At 45.2% G+C, this 23,238-nt stretch overlaps 2 protein-coding genes across 2 annotated transcripts in view; one reads left to right on the forward strand and one right to left on the reverse strand.

The window, feature by feature from the left end:
• LOC121063021 (CUGBP Elav-like family member 4) overlaps positions 1 to 23,238 on the forward strand; it is a 1,483,068-nt gene that overhangs the window by 1,322,510 nt on the left and 137,320 nt on the right. The gene's annotated exons all lie outside the window — the stretch shown is intronic.
• LOC121063013 (ubiquitin-associated protein 2-like) overlaps positions 1 to 23,238 on the reverse strand; it is a 106,622-nt gene that overhangs the window by 39,247 nt on the left and 44,137 nt on the right. The window contains 2 exon segments of the mRNA XM_040543319.1: positions 2,091 to 2,194; positions 3,295 to 3,349. Coding sequence (XP_040399253.1) covers positions 2,091 to 2,194; positions 3,295 to 3,349 — 159 coding nt within the window.

Below are 23,238 nucleotides of genomic sequence, written 5' to 3' on the forward strand. Positions count from 1 at the left end.
TCACCGAATTATTACACAGGAAATTCCCTACATTGACAAACACCCCTATATCGCAGGAAACTCCCCACACTCATACACCTAAGAGCCAACTAGGCCAAGCAAACCTCTCCTCACACTCCCCAACATCCCATACATGCCTTAAGTTGCTTCACTGAAATCCAATGCAGTTCTTGCTGACATGCATGGGGCCTAACAGCAAAAATGGACGTGGCATCAAAAAACAAGTTGCACGCACACACAGGCTGGTATGCTTTCAATTTCCACTGATTTCCTTCGCAGCAAACCCCTCATGTAGACACATTCACTCTCTCCTAGGGATCTGTTCAGCCACACCCACTCTTACTCCTGGGCAGAATTCTTCCATTACTGAAGACTGAGGAGATGCCCACAAGAGGAACAGGTTGCAAGGAGGCGGCATACAAAGGCTACACAGCTCGCAGGGAGGGTCACCACCATTCAGGCTCACTTGGGAAGCAGAGCACAAGCCAAAGTTGTTTATAAACCACAGCCTCCTAACTGTGATCATTAATAAATAACCAGGGAATTTTCTACCTCTGTTCCAACCTCCTCATGCCTTTCTTGAATATCTTCAGTCAGTCAACCTTATTGCTTCTGTTATACTTGTGACAACATATCTTGTCCTCTGCTACCATACAGCAAACATCAGTATCAGTATTCTTAAGGGTATTTTCAAGTCATTAGCTGCCCTTCTAACTCCTTACCTGATAAACTTATTTGAAAAACTAACATGAGTGAAAGTAAAAGGCATGCTACACCACCACATCACTTAAAATGCAATTCCCTGGAAAGATGCCGTATTTGGCAAAAAGAGCTCCCCTTCCAATGACCATTAATGTCCTCAGTGCCACTCTTCCACACTGGATTGCTAGGCAGTAGTAGCTCTCAAGTGACAAGACAGCTGCCTAGTAAGACCACCTAAACTCTGAGCCTGTTACTGCCTTCTCCGGTTAAGTGAAAAATGGCTTTTATGAAGTTTAAAAAGCTGCACCTCAAGAGGCTCACTGCAGTGCTCTACGAAGCACACGCTGGCCTCCAGTATCAGTCTTTTCCTTCCACACTTGACATGGAGGTTGTGAAAAAAATCACCTCAGCTAGCTTCAGCAATGAAAAGATCATAAGTCACTCTTTACTGGGGTTTTAAAAACAAGAAGTCTCTCCTATCAGTCAGTGGTTTCCAGGCGTGAATAATAACATACATGAATTTCTCCATCATGGCACAGGCTTCCCTTGGTCTTCATCTCCTGCCACAGACTACGAGAAGCAACAATCTTGTTTTTCCAAGTCACAGACAAGCACGTCACATTCTTCATTTCTGAATCACCATGAAACAACTGTGAAGTGGTTCCTTTCCAGACCGTCTTGTCTCTTGCCTTTAGCCAGGAGTGCACGCTTCATACTTGAAACTCCATGTAGAAACATACAGCTGCCTCTATCTTCAGAGAGGCAGACTGCTCTTCTGGCTTCCGTTCAAGTGCCTACTCAGGTTTTAGTTAATAATTCTCTTCAAAGGTGCCAGATCTTGGAACTCTCCTCCATCCCAGAAACTCACATGCTCAAGTTCATGTGTTGTATAAGTAGAGCTTCCACAGTCATCGCAGTGTCACAAAGTGGATTTATATTTATCAACAGATTTTCCTTTTTCTTTTTCTACTTACGTATTCAGATCCTACTACTCAATGCCTGTGAACCAATCATTTTCAGTGGTACTTGCAATCTTAACTACAATTAGGTGAAATCTTAAGCAGCACTTAAGATATCTAAACAATTCTCTACATACAAGGTTCTTTCAATAACTCTTCCAATAACTCTTTGACTTTCAAGGGATTGTTAGTACTAAAACAAAAAAATTGCAAATTGCCTTCCCTTCAATTTAACTGGAGAGTCACTTGGGCTACAGCATGCGCTCTGCAATTCAGCAGTAGTTAAGCTATAAAAATGAACTACTATCTGTGCCATGTGAGATGTATTCACATTTTCAGAAGGTAACTGAATACTAATAGAACGGTTATTTTAACTGCCATTTGCTACAGGTCTTCATTCCAATCCTTCCACTTCTGGAAGCATCTTACCAGTTCCATCATCTGCATCATTCTGACCAGTCTCCCAAATCTCTGATTTTGTCCCAAAGCCATCAGTGGCAGAAGACTCCGTATAGTCTGCAGGGTTAAATGTCCTAGAGTTTTAAAAGTTAAGAAATGGAAGAGAACACATGGGTCATTCATTGAACAAAACAAAAGTTTTGGTTTCCAAAGATTTTTTTTTCCTCTATGAGCAGACACGGATTAAAAAAAAAAAAAGGAGAAAAGAGAAAAGAAGGAAGGAAAAAAGCATGGAAACTGTAGAGAAACTGAACCAAAATAAGAATTCCTGAAAATGCAGTTAACAGCATACCTACTCCTCCCCATCCTCTAAAGCATTAGTTTATATGCTCAGCTTTAAGCCTTTCTCAGCTGATAATTTCTTGGTGGCTGACTGATGAGAAACCAGTATCGTATAATTTCAGAGCACCAGACTTGTGCAGGACAGCAGTGAGAACATCAGTAAGATTATTTCAGAACGCACTCCTGACACACCAAGGCCAAAAAACACAGATGCAGACAGGTGAAAGATTACAGAAAAACCTCCTTTCAGTTCATCATATGGACTGTGAACAAGAAGGATTATTAGAGAAGTAGAATTAGCCTTCTGTTCACCATGACATCACCAATGTTACATGAAATGTCATTTAGAGCAAACATTGAAACTAATGGAGGCTTGATTCTCTGAATCAAGTTATTCTGTCAAAACTAAGAACAATCTTTAGAACTACTGAGTAACTTCCTTTGATTGTTTTCGGGTACATGTGTGTCTAAACAGTGAAAGCATGAAACCTCAAAAACAGGAGAGAGCTTATAATCACTTGTCTTCCTATTTTTATTTAGGACTCGCACATTCCACTGAAACAAATACCTTTTCCAATTTACCTAGGACAATAAGCACCACACAGCACTTTGAGCCTCCTAGGCACTATGTGGTTGTTACTGATAGGTACAAATGGGTTCTTCCAAGTTTGACATATTAACGTCAAGTGAACTTAGATTAGGATTCTATAGATGTGTCCAGTCAAACGCTGGTTTAAGACAAAAATAATCCAGTTATCATCTAACGGATCTATGAATTTTTGCATCTGTAGTGATTTTTTCATACATACAGCAATATTAATACATACAGTGGCAAATAATCTTGCCACTGAGTTTGATCCTCCCCGAAATCTGTGCTCTGCATGTTTCTTACCCCATGCCTTGGGCTGAAAACCTCCCCGCTCCTCTCCCTCTGCCACGTCCAAACCCTAGGAGAGAAAACACCATTTAACAGCAACAGCAGAGAAGGAGCCAGTCACTAGTCTGTCACATTAGAAAATACTATGACTGAAGAAAACTACCACAGTAAAATATATTTCCTTCCAAAATTTTCTCACAGGAGAATGTTTCCCTTCCGTATGCAAGTCACAGTTCACTGCATGTTTCCGTAGGACTTCCATTCTTTGCTGGCTTTTCTGTAACTAGAGAAGTAGCTCAAAATTCTAACAAAAGGACTTACCTAAAGCCTCATCCCAAATGAGGCTGCCATTGCCAAGTCAGTAGCCATTGTTCAAAAAATTTGTCTCTGATTTCTCGCTTTTGCCTAAGCAGCTCTAATAGCCCAGCCCTCATGCATGGTCTGGTCTCTCCAGGAATTCTCTGTCACTCCTTGTTGGTGACAAGAAAATTTAAGTACACCATTTATTTCCTTCTTTCCATCAGACTCCCTTGTCCACCTCTACCTTCTTGCACTTTCTCCTACCTGCAACCACACATTCCTTGCATTTGCCCCTTACTTGTAGTCACTGACATGAAAATTACTCAATTCAGGTTATTCAAACAACTCCCATTATCACCCGCAAAAATTTGTTTCTATTTAAACAACAAAAAAATTGTCTCAAATTTTGATTCCAGCCTCAGTTCACAAGCTTCTTGCTCCAGTGAATGGCTTTATTTCTGCATGCAGCTTAGCACCAACAAGGCATTTAGATTTTATTACTTTACCATCCATACAGTACAGCTCTACATAAGCCTCTAGAAACTCATTTCTTACATGTATCATTTTCTACAATGATTTTATTTTTATGCCTTTTTAGGATATCAATATCTGAGGCCTTTCCAGTTGTGTGTTTGGTTTTCTTTGAGAATTATGATTTCATATTAAAAGGACAGGAGCAGGTCAAGAGCTGCAGACTGAAAACAAAGCGATGTCTATTTTAATGACAAAATTATGCAGTAATTAAAAGTCAGCAAGCAACTACAAGTTTACCAGAATACAAATATTATAATCTTAAATCCCCAATGCACTGGTTGTCCAAACATCAGAACTACCTAGGATAGGCAGTTTGAATTTGGATCAAAATTACCCCTTATTTTCAGGGGACCATTTAAAATGAGTTAGAGCAATAGCTCCAGGACATGGTAAAACCAGTTCAGGAAGTTCCTTTTCTAATGACTTTCCTTTCCCTCTGCTCACCACTCGTTCTCCCCCTTGCTCTAGTTCACTGTGCAAGTTTTGAAAGATTTCTGGTTATTTAAAATGTTTCCTACCTACATTTTTAAGGACTTCTCAGAAGCATCGAGATACCAGGATAGCTTTATCCACGTTTTGTCAGAGTTTACCCATACTCTATACACAATACTGCTAGCTACAGGGAAGCTTTGAAAATCTGCAGAAGGATTTCCATCCAGGCACACACGGTATTTTTGTGGAACAGGAACACAGAGCTGAGCCTGACAATAGGCCAGGCCTGCTATCTCTACATTTTCCTCTATCTGCTCTCTTTTCACCATTGGCTGGAGAAAGGAGAGAGGTTAGCAAAGAGGTAACACCAGCTGCCATCCAGCAATTGCCAGCCCTCTTCACTGAGGGCACAACGTGGGGCTGTGTATTTAGCCATAAATGTCATTCCCCCAAACCCCGATGTACCAACTGATCCTAACTCAGGCTCTGAACCTCCTGTTGCAGCCTCACACCTCTCCTTCACCCAGCTGAAATCCCCAACCTGGGGAGCTGGTCCATGGCATAAAGGGGTCACAGCACTCAGGCCCACGAAGACAGAAGCCAGTGCAGCATTTATTAATGGAGCACACAACAGAGGCCAACATTTTTTTGGAAAAGCTCAGCTATGAAACAGATGAGGAGCTGCAAACCACAGAAACAGACAAGCAGCAATATGTTTGACTAAGGCAGACATCAGATACAGAAACATCAGCTAGAATAGCTAGCATGAAAGGAGGTAAAGCCTTCCCAGCCTCTCAAGTTCAAAAATCCCAAAGAACGACCTTAGCATATTAAGCAGAAGATGGTTGTAGCAAGTGAGGCTTACATAAGATGCTGTACCAGCATCTGCACAATAAACTACCAGCTAAACACAACAATAAGAATCTCTAACAACTTTAAAGTATTTTGACTGTAAAAGAAATCACACTGTTTACAAAGTTACAAGTCTTAGAAGACTATTAGCCAGCAAAGATTTGTCTGTATCAGATCACTTTGGAAGTTAATCCTGAACTTGAAATTCAGTGGGTTCCCTTAACTTCACAAAACCATGTCAATGCTTTTTGTCAAAACAAATTCATTAACATTTTATCAAATGCTTACTCATTTCTGTTCCAGGAAACCAAGAGTGGGAAACTATGTTTCAAGTTGATTCCAATTAACATTCCTGCTACTACCCTATCCAATGCCATAATTTTAAGTGATGAAATATTTAAGAGATTTTGTTTTCTTTAACATTTTAACACTGTTCAATCATGTGTTGCTTCCTTTTATGCTCTTCAGCACATCTCAGTCAACTAGGTTCACATTGGTATCACTTGGTCACTTTACAGTTAACTTCTCCAGCATTCATTCCAAAAAAGAAAGCAGTCATATTCAGCAGGTGAACAGAAATTCAGCAGATTTTCTGTTTCCATTAAAAACATTGGGAGTTCAAAACTCCCATAATCACACGAGTCTTAACTCTGATACTTCCCCTACATAGGAAGAATGGTTCAGCTCACTCAGCTTCTTCCCCAAAACAAATGTACACTGACAGGGAGTACAAGATGAATGTGTAGTCCCACAACCTAAATGGGACTATCCCATTAACGTAATAGCCTATTTTATAGAAAACAGATTAGTTTACAGACTGAAATCCTTCCACAGGAAGGCACACTCTATTTCAAAACTGAGGTTCTATACAGTAATTCAAATCATTTTTCTTATTAGTCATCAATTTTCCTGTGATCAAAATGGAGCACAGGAAGTTCCGCACCAACATGCGAAAGAACTTCTTCACGGTGAGGGTGACGGAGCACTGGAACAGGCTGCCCAGGGAGGTTGTGGAGTCTCCTTCTCTGGAGATATTCAAGGCCCGTCTGGACGCCTACCTGGGCAGCCTGCTCTAAGAAACCTGCTTTGGCAGGGGGTTGGACCCGATGATCTCTGGAGGTCCCTTCCAACCCCTACAATTCTGTGATTCTGTGATCATAAAGCTAGAAGCATCACGTCAGTTTTATACACTGCATTTACTCTAATAACCATCTTTAAAAGGAAGTGCAGAAAACTTTCTACTCCAAATTTGCATTGAAAATAAAAGTAATTTATGTTAAAGCTAAGTTCTGGTTAATCTCAAAAAAAAAAATCACATAATGCTAACTACAGCAAAACTAAACAGACTTCAAACTGTGACCTCCAGAAGGTCTGCTCTGCATTCCTGTTTTAGAAAAACCAACATCCTTACTAGTTCTGGCAAAGCAAACTCAAAATATGTTCTTTGCCAACTGTGCTAAGCTTTTAAAACAAGAAAATGTTTAGATATGCAATTCTGGTTACAGAAGCTCATTTTCTTCCAGATATCTTTTTTTTCTTAACTTTTTAAGATAAAAAATAGGCTATCACAAACACAATTTGGACTAGTCTGATATTTACAAAAAAGGCACACTGCTCTATATTCTTACATAGCCAGGAAACGTTTGAAAGGTTCCTTGTCAGGTACTATAAATCCAAAATTAAAACCTCATGTTTTCCCCTTTCACTTTTATTTCTGTTTCGCTAGATTGAATTTGTTGTTGGTCTCCACATTTTTGCCATGTGCACATTGCTCTGGAAGAATGAAAAGGAAGGGAATTCAGGAACAGAAGTACAAGTGACAAATCCACTTTCACTTTGCAAACAAGTTGAATTGCTACACATCAATCTAATAATTTCTGTGCTGAATGAAGCCGAGAAGTAGATCTACCTACAATCTTGTCATCGGCTAAGGTCAATGTCTGTGGAAGTGTATAAGAGCTGAAACCACAACACCATTCCTCTGGACATAATCCTGATCTTCAGCCATTTGTAGCTCAGACACTTCCTGAGCCAAACAATTTATATAATTCACCAGCCTCATTCATTCGGCATTGTTTTTCAATTTGGTTGGTTAGTTTGTTGTTATGTTTGTTGTTTTTTTTTCCTGTGATTTTTTTTTTTGAATACATTTGTCAAAAAACCCCACATATAAATTTTCAGGACCCACAAGACCTTAAGTAAAGAGTTTCTTAGGTTAATTTCATATATGAAAACCACTTCCTTACGTTCATTCTGAACCTATAATTTACTGATTTAACATCCCCTCACTCTCATATTTGCATGAGTGATGAACTCATTTCCCCACAGAACTTTCTCACTAGAAACTTTACAGATGTCTACCACAACCCTCTGTTTTGCAGTCTGCGAAGTCCTACTCTGGAGATATTCAAGGCCCATCTGGATGCCTACCTGGGCAACCTGCTCTAGGGAACCTGCTTTGGCAGGGGGATTGGACCCGATGATCTCTCGAGGTCCCTTCCAACCCCTACAATTCTGTGAATTCTGTGATACTCTGCTTGTTCCTTACATCCCATAAAGGCAATCTTCCCAGTACCTTTCAAAGCCTTTTTTCTTGCTCTACCACTCCCTTTTTAACATGAGGTAGAAGAGAGGGGGAGAACCAGACCTGCGCTTAAAACTGAAAATGTGGGAATAGTACCAAACAGAAACATCAAGAACTATTGTGCCTATACAGTTCTTTAATTTATATACAGCACTGCAGCTGTCTGAAACACAAATAAAAGGAAAGTTTCAAGAATAAAGAGTCTTGAAGACATAACCACCAAATATAACCACTTTGATACAATTATCAATCACCATTATAGTACATTTTTAACAGCAAAATCAAGCTCATTCAAGAAATTCAGCTGTGGAAAGATAGATGGGAAGGCCACATTAAAAACCTAAGTTCCTTGATTCCTTTCCAAATGAAAGTTTACACACACTTTGGCAAGCACAGATTAACAGCTGAGAAGCAAAGCAATTCCAGTGGGGATGTGTCCCAAATCGCATCCCGTGGCACACTTTTGCTTTCTCTTAATCACTCAGTAATGCGTACTGTCCTGGTTTCAGCTAGGATAGAGTTAGTTTTCCTCCTAGTAGATGGTAGGATACTGTGTTTGGCATTTAGGATGAGAAGAATGTTGAAAACACACTGATGTTTTAATTGTTGCAGAGCAGTGCTTACACCAAGCCAAGGACTTTTCAGCTCTGTCCTGCCAGCGAGCAGGCTAGGGGTGCAGCAGGAGCTGGGAGGGGACAGACCCAGGACAGCTGACCCAAACTGGCCAAAGGGGTATTCCATACCATCTGACGTCATGCTGAACAATTAATATGGGGGGGCTAGCCGGGGTGGGGGGGCCGGCTGCTCAGGGATAGGCTGGGCATCGGTCAGCGGGTGGTGAGCAATTGCATTGTGCATCACTTGTTTCGTACACATTAGTATTAGTAGTACTATTATCATTATTATTATTTTCCTTTTTTTCTGTCCTAATACACTGTCTCTATCTCAATCTACAGGTTTACATTTCCTTCTGACACCCTACCCATCCCAGAGAGGGAGGGGGGAGGGTGAGCGAACGGCTGTGTGGTGCTTAGCTGCCGACCGAGTTAAACCACAACAGCTCCTTTTGATGCCCAACGTGGGACTTGAAGGGTTGAGATAACGACAGATCTGACCAGAGTGTGTTAAACCAAAATTGGTATAAGTATTAGACCTGCTTAATAGTTGCTAGTCACAATGTTGATTGCTTTAATCTCAAGTCTGCTTTGCCTGTTTCCCAAATTGAATTTTATAGCAAGTTACTTACTGTATGTGCTCCCTGTCACGCTGTTTATCCTTTCCGGGCCCTGGTTTAAGATCGTTATGGTACTGTGTGGTGTAACAATGGCTTATGATATGATAAAATTGCTGGTCATGACCCTAACCTGGTATTTGTACTCAGCACTGTCGTCAACTCCATACTTTGGAAACCATATCTCAGAAACTATTAGCAATTACACCTATTGCCTTTTTTCTTCAGGGAGCCAATCTGTGGAGGGGACAGGGGAAGATATTTTTTCCTACTTGTTCACTCTCCCTTCCTCCTTCACCACCCTCTTATCCCCCGAGCTAGTTACGGTAGCTCTCCAAGATGTTGAATATCCTTGGGATACTCAGACCAGCATGGTGTTATTGTTATGTCTCCTGAATGCGCTTCAGGTTTTGTTTAAGGTTAAACAACTACTTAGGAATCTCATCCGGAGATCTGTCTTGAGGCGGGATAGTTGTGAGTGGCAGGGAGTGTGGGAGGATATGGGCAGGTTTCTAGAGCAGTGGGCACCTCCAGTGTTTTGGACATTCACCCCTGAACAACTGCAAAATCCTAAAAAACTGATAGAATGCTTGAAAAAAGGGTGTCATGACCCTGGCAATACGAGAGAGACACAAATCACTGCAACGTGCTAGAGCCTGGCTTATGCCTATTGAGCTGCAATTGATGCCACTATAACCCTAGTGACAGACCTTGCGGCCACTCCAAGTCCTGTGACAGGCCCAACAGCCACTCCAACCCCTGCGGCCACTCTAACCCCTACGACAGACCCCGCAGCCGCTCCAGCCCCTGTGACAGGCCCTACAGTTGTTCCAACTCCTGTGACAGGCCCTGTGGCTGGGTCAGGGAAACAGACTGTAGCAGTGCAGGTTGCCCCTGTAGAAAAGGTGAAAAAATGGTATAGAAACTCAGGTCGTTTAGAACACAGAGGAACTCCTACTTAGACTGGGGAGGAAGACGACGATGAGATGGGCTACTCCGAAGTGGCTGGGCCACTACATGAATGGGAAGATGAAGAAGAAGATATCATAAAAGCATCAATAACTTCCCGAGGCCTATCCCAGCGTGAGCTATGAGATGTGCGAAAAGATTTTGATCATTGTCTAGGTGAGCAGCTTGCCACCTGGCTGCTCCGGTGCTGGGACACTGGAGCCAATTGTGTGGAATTAGAGGGCAGGGAAGACAGGCGGCTGGGATCCCTTGCTAGAGATGCATGCATTGACAAAGCAATTGGAGATGGAGCACCACCTTACTGCCTCTGGAGGCGTCTCCTGTCAGCTGTCAAGGAAAGGTATCCCTTCAAGGAAGAACTTGTATGTCTACCAGGCAAGTGGACCACCATGGAGAAGGGAATCCAGTACCTGAGGGAATTAGCTGTACGGGAGGTGATTTATAGGGACCTAGACAACAGACAAATATCCACAGATCCAGATGAAGTCAAGTGTACACGACCCATGTGGCGGAAGTTTGTACGGAGTGCACCATCATCATATGCCAGCTCATTGGCAATAATGGCCTGGAAAGAGGATGAGGAACCCACAGTGGATGAAGTGGCTAAACAACTCCAGCAGTACGAAGAAAGTCTCTCCTCTTCCCTACAGGCCTGTGTCTCGGCTGTGGAGAAACTCTCTGAAGAGTTCCACCAACTTGAAGAGAGATTATTTTCCTCCCCACCTGTACAAACCAGTGTCTCAGCTATTAGGGGTAAGCATCCTTCTGTGCAAGGAAGATGATATGGTGGGTACACACCCTGCGCCACCCTGAGGTTTTACCTACGTGACCATGGAAAAGACAGGAGAAAATGGGATGGAAAATCTACTGTGACCCTAGAGGCATGGGTACGTGAGTTGCAAAAGAAAACAATCGGGAGAAAGGGGTTCTCTGAAAAGTTTGCTGCTCCAACTTCCAGCAGGCAGTCCTTTAAACACAGAAACGAAGATTCTGACCAGGACTAGAAGGGCCCTGCCTCCAGCCAGGGGGAGGAAAGGGACAATCGAGTTTATTGGACTGTGTGGATTCGATGGCCTGGCACGTCAGACGCACAGAAGTATAAGGCTTTAGTAGACACCGGTGCACAGTCTACTGTAATGCCATCAGGCTATAAAGGGCCAGAACCCATCTGTATTTATGGGGTGATGGGGGGATCCCAGCAGTTAACTGTATTGGAGGCTGAAGTGAGTCTAACCGGAAATGAGTGGCAAAAGCAGAGACAGAGGACATTAAACAGTTGTCTATCTTGCCCGGTCTCTCAGAGGACCCTTCTGTTGTGAGGTTGCTGAGGGTTGAAGAACAGCAAGTGCCAATCGCTACCACAACTGTGCACCGGCGGCAATATCGCACCAACTGAGACTCCCTGATTCCCATCCACGAGCTAATTCGTCAACTGGAGAGCCAAGGAGTGATCAGCAAGACCCATTCACCTTTTAATAGTCCCATATGGCCAGTGCGAAAGTCTAATGGTGAGTGGAGACTAACAGTGGACTATCGTGGCCTGAACGAAGTCACGCCACCACTGAGTGCTGCAGTGCCGGACATGCTAGAACTCCAGTACGAACTGGAATCAAAGGCAGCCAAGTGGTATGCCACAATTGATATCGCTAATGCATTTTTCTCCATCCCTCTAGCAGCAGAGTGCAGGCCACAGTTTGCTTTCACTTGGAGGGGTGTCCAATACACCTGGAATCGGCTGCCCCAGGGGTGGAAACACAGCCCTACCATTTGCCATGGACTGATCCAGTCTGCGCTGGAGCAGGGGGAAGCTCCTGAACACCTGCAGTACATCGATGACATCATTGTGTGGAGTGACACTGCAGAGAAAGTTTTCGAGAAAGGGAAGAAAATAGTCCAAATCCTTCTGAAGGCCGGTTTTGCCATAAAACAAAATAAAGTCAAAGGACCTGCACGAGAGATCCAGTTTTTAGGAATAAAATGGCAAGATGGACGTCGTCAAATCCCAATGGATGTGATCAACAAAATAACAGCTATGTCTCCACCAACTAGCAAAAAGGAAACACAAACTTTCCTAGGTGTCGTGGGGTTTTGGAGAATGCACATTCCAAATTACAGTCTGATTGTAAACCCGCTCTACCAAGTAACCCGTAAGAAGAATGATTTCAAATGGGGCCCTGAGCAACGACAAGCCTTTGAACAAATTAAGCAGGAAACAGTTTATGAGGTAGCCCTTGGGCCAGTCTGAACAGGACCAGATGTAAAGAATGTGCTCTACACCGCAGCCGGGGAGAATGGCCCCACCTGGAGCCTCTGGCAGAAAGAACCTGGGGAAACTCGAGGTCGACCCCTGGGGTTTTGGAGTCGGGGATACAGAGGATCTGAGGCCCGCTACACTCCAACCGAAAAGGAGATATTGGCAGCATATGAGGGAGTTCGATCTGCTTCGGAAGTGGTCGGTACTGAAGCAGAGCTCCTCCCCCTGCACCCCGACTGCTGGTACTAGGTTGGATGTTCAAAGGAAGGGTCCCCTCTACACATCATGCAACTGATGCTACATGGAGCAAGTGGGTTGCACTGATTACTCAGCGGGCTCGAATAGGAAACCCCAGTCGCCCAGGAATCCTGGAAGTGATTATGGACTGGCCAGAAGGCAAAAATTTTGGGATATCATCAGAGGAGGAGGTGGCCCGTGCTGAAGAAGCCCCACTATACAACAAGCTGCCAGAAAATGAGAAGAAATATGCCCTGTTCACTGATGGGTCCTGTCGTATTGTGGGAAAGCATCGGAGATGGAAAGCTGCTGTATGGAGTCCTACACGACGAGTTGCAGAAGCTGCTGAGGGAGAAGGTGAATCGAGTCAGTTTGCAGAAGTGAAAGCCATTCAGCTGGCTTTAGATATTGCTGAACGAGAAAAGTGGCCACTTCTCTATCTCTATACTGATTCATGGATGGCAGCAAATGCCCTGTGGGGGTGGTTACAGCAATGGAAGCAGAACAACTGGGAGCGCAGGGGCAAACCCATCTGGGCTGCTGCATTGTGGCAAGATATTGCTGCCCGGGTAGAGAACCTGGTTGTAAAGGTACGCCATGTAGATGCTCATGTGCCCAAGAATCGGGCTACTGAAGAACATCAAAACAACCAGCAGGTGGATCAGGCTGCTAAGATTGAAGTGGCTCAGGTGGACCTGGACTGGCAACATAAAGGTGAATTATTTATAGCCCGATGGGCCCATGACACCTCAGGCCATCAAGGTAGAGATACAACATACAGATGGGCTCGTGATCGAGGGGTGGACCTGACCATAGACACTACAGCACAGGTTATTCATGATTGTGAAACACGTGCTGCAATCAAGCAAGCCAAGCAGTCAAAGCCTCTTTGGTATGGAGGACAATGGCTGAAATACAAATATGGAGAGGCCTGGCAGATTGATTACATCACACTCCCCCAAACCCGCAACGGCAAGCGCCACGTACTTACAATGGTGGAAGCAACCACCGGATGGCTGGAAACATATCCTGTGCCCCATGCCACCGCCCGGAACACTATCCTGGGCCTTGAAAAGCAAGTCCTATGGCGACGTGGCACCCCAGAAAGAATTGAGTCAGACAATGGGACTCATTTCCGAAACAACCTTATAGACACTTGGGCCAAAGAACATGGTATTGAGTGGGTGTATCACATCCCTTATCATGCACCAGCCTCCGGGAAAGTTGAGTGATACAATGGACTGTTAAAGACTACAATGAAAGCAATGGGTGCTGGGACATTCAAAAATTGGGAAACACATTTGGCAAAGGCCACCTGGTTAGTCAATACTAGAGGATCTGCCAACCGAGCTGGACCTGCCCAATCAAACCTGTTACACACTGTAGAAGGGGATAAAGTTCCTGTAGTGCACGTAAGAAACATGCTGGGTAAGACAGTCTGGGCTACTCCTGCCTCAGGAAAAGGCAAACCCATTCGTGGGATTGCTTTTGCTCAGGGACCTGGATGCACTTGGTGGGTAATGCAAAAGAATGGGGAGGTCCGGTGTGTACCTCAAGGAGACCTAATACTGGGTGACAATAGCCCATGAGTTGAACTGTATTATGTTAATTATTATCTAATACTGTATGTCATCACCACTGTGATTGCTGTATGTCAGTGTCCTATTAATGGTATCACAGTAACAGCCACGCAGATACTGATGAATGAATTTTGATAGAATTGGACAAGCACAGTGGTGTGATGGAACGAGAACGGGCTTCAACGTGTGACGATCCAACACCACACACCACCTCTTCTACCCTGAAAGACTGCTGTGACAGATGGAGCCTGAAGTCAGTCACAGACTAAACAAATTTAATGGACATTTCATATACATATATGAAGGTGGTGACTAATTCGAATGTATTGGGAAGTGTGGGACCTAAGCATGACATAAATGGTATGGAATAAGGGGTGGATATCGTCCTGGTTTCAGCTAGGATAGAGTTAATTTTCCTCCTAGTAGCTGGCAGGGTGCTATGTTTTGGATTAGAATGAGAAGAGCGCTGATAACATGCTGATGTTTTAATTGTTGTAGAGCAGTGCTTACACCAAGCCAAGGACTTTTCAGCTTCTCGCTCTGTCCTGCCACAGGCAGGCTAGGGGTGCAGCAGGAGCTGGGAGGGGACAGACCCAGGACAGCTGACCCAAACTGGCCAAAGGGGTATTCCATACCATCTGACGTCATGCTGAACAATATATAGGGGTGGCTAGCCAGGGTGGGGGGGGGGCCGGCTGCTCGGGGATAGGCTGGGCATCGGTCAGCGGGTGGTGAGCAATTGCATTGTGCATCACTTATTCGTACACATTAGTATTAGTAGTACTATTATCATCATCATTATTATTTTCCTTTCTTTTCTGTCCTAATAAACTGTCTCTATCTCAACCCACAGGCGTCATTTTCCTGATTCTCTCTGCCATCCCAGAGAGGGAGGGGGGAGGGTGAGCGAACGGCTGTGTGGTGTTTAGCTGCCGGCCAGGTTAAACCACAACATGGACCTACTTCAAATCTCTGCTCTCCTGAGTGCCAGCAAGAAGCATTTTTTTGTACACTGTCAACCTGTGGGAGAAGAATTCGCAGGGAGCTTTGTGCTGTTTTGTGGGAAACGAATTCGCAGGTGGCTTCGTGCTGTTTCACATGTCCCTGAGTTACAGATAATGAGGAAAACAGCGGTAGAACCAAAAACTTGAGCAAGGACGAGATACAGTAAATTGGCTACAGTGTTAAAGATGAGCTTTGGGCAGTGGCCAATTGCTGGCTGGCTCGAGGCATGTGTCTGAGGGTCTCTAACCAATGGTAAGACAGATTCGGGCGCATGGACAGCGTGTGGGGCTACGGGGAAAGTATATGTAGTGGTGAAAAAGGGCAATAAATGTCCTGCTGTTGAAGAGCCATCAGGAGTCCGTGTCGTGCGTGCCTTCAATTGGTGACCCCGACGTGATCAGGAAGGAGCAACGCTGTACGAGAGTCTGAAGAGAACCCAGCAGAACGGATCAAGCTCGCAGCTGGACTGCAGCTTCAACCCCGGGACATCACCTGGAGGACAGGTGAGCGGCTGGGCATTAATCATGGGAGCTAGCCTTTCAGCAGAGGAAGAGGCTATAGTGAAACTACTAAAGCAACTCCTAATAGACAGGGGAGTAAAATCTGATCCATTTAAGATAAAGCTATTATTGAAATTTTTGCAAAAACAAGGGTTCCCCTCAATGGCTTCCACAGTATTTGATGTAAAAACTTGGGACCAAGCGGGGGAAAAAATATGGGAAGCAGCGTCCAGTGGGGATACTAATGCTGCTGAGGTGATGACTATGTGGCAGCTGGTGACAGAGACTTTAAGAGCGTGGCAGGCAGAAAAGAAAGAACAGAATGCCGCTGCCCAGGCAACAACAGCAGCCGAACTGAGATCAGAGCCTGCAAAGTCACCAGAGCGGTGCAATTTGATAGACCTGGGGGATGACAAGGAAGAGGGCCGCGGACCGCCGCCGCAGAGCCCCTCCCCGCTGCCGCCACAGAACCCCTCCCCGCTGACCCCCTCGGCTCCCACCTTGCCTGCCCCTGATAATGCCTCCCTGGGGGCCCGAGCTTTCGACCCGCGGGAACGATGGGAGCCGGTGCGCCGGGAAGCGCTAAAAGACGGGGACCCGGTGGGAATGGCTTTCCCGGTGCAGGTGTGACCCAACGGTCAAAATGAATATAATGTCTTCCAATGGGACGTAATTAAAGAGTTGAGAAAGACTGTAACTACATATGGATTACACGCACCATTTACTCAGTCACTGTTAGAAAACGTTATGACTGGTCACTTGCTGGTGCCGTACGATTGCCGTCAGATAGCCGCGATGATTTTAACGCCAACACAAAAATCACTGTGGGAGCTAAAATGGAAAGAAGCGTGCGAATTGGCCGCCCTGCGTAACCTGGACCGGCAGCCCGGCGACCCCCTCTTGGGAGCCGGGATCCCACAGTTGATGGGGACTGAGCCGTTATTTGATCCGAGATTGCAGGCTAGCCTCGACGATGCCATCTTGCGGCAGTCCGCGTCTCTGGCCTTCCAGGCTATGTTGAAGTTGCCTGAAGTTGGAAAAGCCGAGCCATCATTTACCAGCATTAGGCAACAAATTACCGAGCCTTATATGCAATTCATTGATAGATTGCGAGACGCTTTGGACAAACAAATTGACAACCGCGAGGCCAAAGAGGCCCTTATACTAAAACTGGCAGTGGAAAATGCAAACACAGACTGTAAGAAAATACTCCAAGCCCTGCCTGCTAATACTACACTGGTACAAATGATAGAGGCTTGCAATCGAGTCGGATCCGTAGAACATCACACTGCCGCTTTGGCCGGAGCTTTTGCTACTGCACTTAAAACCGGGCGAAAACGGTGTTTTCGCTGTCGAGCCACGGGGCATTTTGCCACCGAATGCCCACAGCGAGGAGCGGGGGGGGGGGAACGCGGTAACTCTGCCCCTCCCACTGTTTGCCCACGGTGCGGCACGGGATGGCACTGGGCTAGCCAGTGCCGTTCGACGCATGATGCAGAGGGACGACCTTTACAACCGCGGCAGGGAAACGGGAAGCGGAGCGCGGGGCGGGGCCGCGCGATGACACAAGTGCCCCGGCCCTCCGTCGTGGGCGGGCCGTCCTCGCGGAAGTCACCGCCCTGGGCGATGATGACTACCGGGCTGCGACCGCAGCCGCCCACTGCTCCAGCGATCCCGCCCACTACGTCACCGTGGATTCCCTGACAGCCAGAACCCGAGGAAGCGCCGGATTGGATGTCTCCACAGTAACGAGCTGCACCCTTTGGGACACTCGAGTCCGCAGAATACCTCTAAATGTACAGGGACCAATAGGGAAGGGATGCAGCGCCCTCTTGCTAGGGCGGTCTAGCACCACACTGACGGGTCTTTTTATACTGCCTGAAGTCATTGACGTTGATTATGAAGGCATAATACAAGCAATGGCATGGACTCCCTCCCCACCGATGCTCATTCCCAAGGGGACTACAATTGCACAGTTAATACTATTTAAAGCCATAGTTCCACAAGCAGAGACATGTGACCGACACGACGCGGAGTTTGGATCAATGGGACCCCCGTCAGCTTTTTGGGCCTCGGCCATTACCATCAAGAGGCCTACGCTGACCCTAACACTTCATCACCCGCAGGCTGACCCCTCCAGCGCACAAATAACAGTATTAATGGATACCGGGGCACATGTTACAGTAATTTCTCTTCATGACTGGCCCAAAAGTTGGCCTTTAGATTCCACCACAAAAGGCCTTGTGGGAGTCGGTGGTGTCTCCGGTACTTTTCAGAGCCGGTATATGCTTAGCATTAACACTCATGAAGGCTCGCTGTATAACGTCCGGCCGTATGCTGCCCTCATACCTGTCAGTCTCCTGGGGAGGGATGTGATGGGGCAGGGCGAGTTCACTCTGAGCTTTCTGGAAAATTTTCAATAGCGGCCATTGACGAGCGACCGCGCATGAGACTCACCTGGAGAACTGATAATCCTGTGTGGGTGAATCAATGGCCGCTTCCTGCGGAAAAGGTCGCTGCTCTCCAAGAACTTGTCCAAGAACAGTTACAATTGGGACGCATTACCCCCACAACCAGTCCCTGGAATTCACCCGTGTTTCTTATTAAAAAGAAAAGTGGGAAATGGCGATTACTTCACAATTTACGTCAAATAAACAATGCAATGGAGGACATGGGAGCTCCCCAGCCCGGATTACCTTCTCCTGCTATGCTCCCTCGCAATTGGAATATCTTAACTATCGATTTAAAGGACTTCTTCTTTACTATTCCACTTCACCCTGCTGATGCTCCTCAATTCGCGTTCTCGGTCCCAAAAATCAATAAGACCGAACCAATGGATAGGTATCATTGGACTGTGCTGCCTCAGGGGATGAAAAATTCCCCAACAATTTGCCAAACATACGTAGCAGAAGCGCTACGCCCCGTACGCAAACGATTCCCGCACGTATACATCTATCATTATATGGACGACATATTGCTCTCCAGTCCGACAGACAACTTAACGCAAGAAGTACTGCCTGTTCTACGGCAGGAGTTCCAGACATGGGGATTACAAATCGCACCGGAGAAAATTCAAATCGAGGCGCCTTGGAAATATTTAGGCTGGAAGATACTGCAGCACAGTATTCAACCCCAAAACATAGCCATTACAACGGAAATTCGCACGCTCAATGATGTCCAGAAGCTTATAGGCAATATAAATTGGATAAGGACGCAATGCGGAATTGACAACCATACACTAGCACCCCTGTTCGAGTTGTTAAAAGGGGACACTAATAGTAATGCGCCCCGCCGGCTGACTAATGAAGCCAGGGCGGCGCTACACCGCATAGAGGAGAAGATCTCTGCCCAACAATGCCAGCGGCGAGCAGAAAATTTACCCATTCAGCTCTACATATGCAACCAGAATCCACAACCTTTATCTATTATTGCGCAATGGGACTCCAATGCAACAGACCCGTTGCTGCTATTAGAATGGGTGTTTCTACCCCACCAACCGACAAAGACACTTGCCACCCGCATTGAAATGTTTTCAGATTTGATTAGGAAGGGAAGAGAACGAATTATAGAAATGGCCGGAGAAGAGCCAAAATCCATTATCATTCCGATAGGTAAAGACTATCTTGATTGGTGCCTCCAGAATAGCTTAGAGCTACGATCAGCCCTTTCGGGTTTCAATGGTCAACTTGATATACATCTCCCGTCTCATAAAATGCTTACTTTTTATAATAATGTACACGTTGAGGACAAGCCGCTATATCGATGGCACCCAGTCCAAGGACAAACAGTATTCACAGACGGGTCAGGGAGAACGGGAAAAGCTGCAGTCACGTGGGAACAAGGAGGCCACTGGCAACATGTCATAGAAACAATACAGGGCTCCCCTCAGATAGTAGAATTACATGCGGTAGTAATGGCGTTCAAGCAATGGGACCAGGCTCCACTAAATATTGTCTCTGATTCACATTATGCAGTAGGAGTAGCACAACGAATTGAAAGATCTCAGATCAAACACATCCACAACGAAGCACTATTCTTAAAATTTAAAGAGTTATTATTTCTTACAGAGCACCGTACCCACCCTTACTGCGTGATCCACATTAGAAGTCATACGACACTCCCGGGATTCTTTGCAGAAGGAACTGCCCGGGCCGATCAACTGACTAATATTGCATTGCAAGTCCCAGTGCCAAATACATTGTCCCAGGCTCGTTTATCACATCAATTCTTCCACCAGGCTGCAAAGGCATTGTCCAAACAGTTTGCCATCCCCATAGGAGATGCTAAGCTCATAGTACAGACCTGCCCAGATTGTCAACAACGACCAGGCCCACCGACTACAGTTAATCCTAGGGGCCTCTCTTCTCTTCAGCTTTGGCAAACTGACGTTACTCACATTCCCGAGTTCGGGAGGCTAAAATACGTTCACGTGTCCATAGATTCTTTTTCGCACGCGCTCTGGGCCTCTGCGATGACGGGCGAAACAAGCCATCACGCACAGGCACATTTCCGTGCGGCCTTCGCCGCCCTCGGAATCCCTAAAGAAATAAAAACTGATAATGGCCCAGCTTATGCAAGCCGCTCTACGTGACTTTTTTTCCATACCTGGGGCATCACTCACAAGACAGGCATCCCACACTCACCCACAGGACAAGAACGTGTGCACCGCACGTTAAAGGACTTATTGGCTAAACAGAAAAAGGGAGAGACACAGGAGACCCCGCAGAATAGATTGAACAAAGTGGTATATGTCATAAATCATTTGACACTACCTTTTCAATACGAAGACGTACCACCTATAATTAAGCACTTTAAATCAATGGAATCAGGACTAACGTCCGCTCCAACAGGAAAAGCAATGGTTATGATGAGAAATCTGGATACTGGGGGGTGGGAAGGACCATATCCCTTAATAACCTGGGGGCGAGGGTACACTTGTGTTTCCACAGGGCAAGGACCACGATGGGTGCCAGCTCGTGGCGTGCGACCATGGTTGGGACCATCATCCTCGTCCGCCTCTGCAGCTTCGGCGCCTCCTGGGTCTCAGTCCAGCCCAGACTGTGGGTGACCCATTCGGTGATAATCTGGAGCTGATTAATACAGCAGTGCACTAAAGGTTAGATGGGAGGAGGTTCCTGGATCTGGTGGAGCCAATGAAACGACCCATCTACGACATGTCTGGTAGGGAACCCGGCGGATAACAAAGACTGGACTGTCTACTTATGGCAAGCGCCCCTAGAGCCACAGGAATTAGATATCCTGAGATGTGTAACAGTAATAGCACGTGTAAGGTTTAATTGCTCAAAAAAAAAAAAAAAAAAAAGGTCAACGCCACACTTGCTCCTTATTGCAATGCATCTCTTTGCTGTCATTATACAAATTATAATAGCATCCTTCCTTGCGCCAGGAGCTGCTCTGCTCGGCTGTGGGATCGACTGTGGAACGGACGCCCCTAGGTGCACCCCGAGCATTTTTTCCTCGGAGGGGTCTCCACTCTCAGCCGCTCACCACGGGAGCAGACAAGGACCTCCTGAAGCCGCACACAAATTATTTTAAGTGATGTTTTCTTGTGGTATGAATGAGAAGTGCAAGAGGCCTCTTTGCGTGATTGTGCTGTGCGAGTAAAAAGCAGTATCGCTGCAAAGCAACATCCCTAGCGCTTAGTGGCTTGTTGACTGATGTAGATTCTAGTAGGCACGCTACTTTACAATCGTAGTTCTGCATGTGATTTTCACCCTGTTGTTTATTGTACCTTGCTTATTGCAGTGTCTGCGGTGATTGATAGAAAAATCTATAGAAAGTGTTTGGTTGATTGAAAATAAAAAAGGGGCAATTGTGGGAGAAGAATTCGCAGGGAGCTTTGTGCTGTTTTGTGGGAAACGAATTCGCAGGTGGCTTCGTGCTGTTTCACACGTCCCTGAGTTACAGATAATGAGGAAAACAGGGGTAGAACCAAAAACTTGAGCAAGGACGAGATACAGTAAATTGGCTACAGTGTTAAAGATGAGCTTTGGGCAGTGGCCAATTGCTGGCTGGCTCGAGGCACGTGTCTGAGGGTCTCTAACCAATGGTAAGACAGATTCGGGCGCATGGACAGCGTGTGGGGCTACGGGGAAAGTATATGTAGTGGTGAAAAAGGGCAATAAATGTCCTGCTGTTGAAGAGCCATCAGGAGTCCGTGTCATGCGTGCCTTCATCTACCTACTACCCTTCATAGTTGCAGGGAATGTCACAGTAATTAACAGAAGTTCTACCACATAAGGAAATTAATGCCTACAACACTAAAGCTGAAATTCTCATAATCAAGCTTTGCTTTTTTCTTCCCCCAATAAATAGTGCACTATCACCACAGAATCCACCCCATTTCTGCTGGTTTCAGTGCATGTCATTTCTTAAAACTGTTTTTTTCTACAACGAAGCAGTAATGTGATGGCCCAGCAAATCTCCCCCTAGAAAGCAGCCAATAAGATAATTCCAGCCTGAGAAGGTACCTTAAAATAACTAGAGTGCATTGTTTGGATATTAGCTGACCCCTAATTTTGTATATATTGCCTAGATTCCTACACACACACTTCATGAAACATTTCCAAAAAAAAGGACTCTGTTGTGATTACCAATCTATATACTTTTAGCTGAAGTACTTTATCCCCAAATGTGACTATTATTTTGTTTAACAGCAAATAAAGACTACTGAATAAAATGGCAAGAAGCTTTTTTTTTTATATCTACTAATAACCAGGTTATGCATCCCTGAAAAGACGTGAATTACACAGCTTTATGTAATTCCCTGCAGATTTCAAGGGCTTGCATTATTAAATTAAATTAGGTATTTCCTGCCATATAACACACACACTTGTAATATAATGATCCTGAAGCCATTCAAAGGATTTATCGCAGACAGTTGAGTAGACTTCATCAAGACACTTTGTTCACATGAATGTAGAGTCTAAACTACTGGGTAGAGATACAGATACACTGTATACACTAACCCGGCGAACAGAAATTGGTTTAAGTTGTTCCTGTTTCTTCAGTCAGGTATATCAGTTTGATACTGATGATTAAGTGCCTTGGCTTGAGACATACAACATTCATCTGGAGAGCGACAGAGTTGACAATGAACACAATGAATTGCTCGTAAAACAAATCAAAAAACAGAACTTGAAATTAACCTTTAAGTTTCACCCAACAACTTAAAAAAAAATCCTACCTTTGTATTCACAACTTGTATTAAGAATTATTTTATAAAGCAAACACTTAAAGCCTTAAGTTCCACCTATAACACTATATACCACACCCTCCCCTGCAAAGCGCTCTCTGAACAAGCCATTTCATGCCTGCTGATTACATGCACAACCAAGTCACTCACAACCCTCTGGAAGATACACGTCTTTGCATCTTTCCACTCCTTCAAGATACAGATTTGGAGACAATGAAGTTGGATGTGCCAGTCATTGAATGCCTCATTACTGGATATTCCAAAG

The sequence above is a fragment of the Cygnus olor genome (assembly GCF_009769625.2).
Source record: "Cygnus olor isolate bCygOlo1 chromosome W unlocalized genomic scaffold, bCygOlo1.pri.v2 SUPER_W7, whole genome shotgun sequence".
Taxonomy (NCBI): domain Eukaryota; kingdom Metazoa; phylum Chordata; class Aves; order Anseriformes; family Anatidae; genus Cygnus; species Cygnus olor.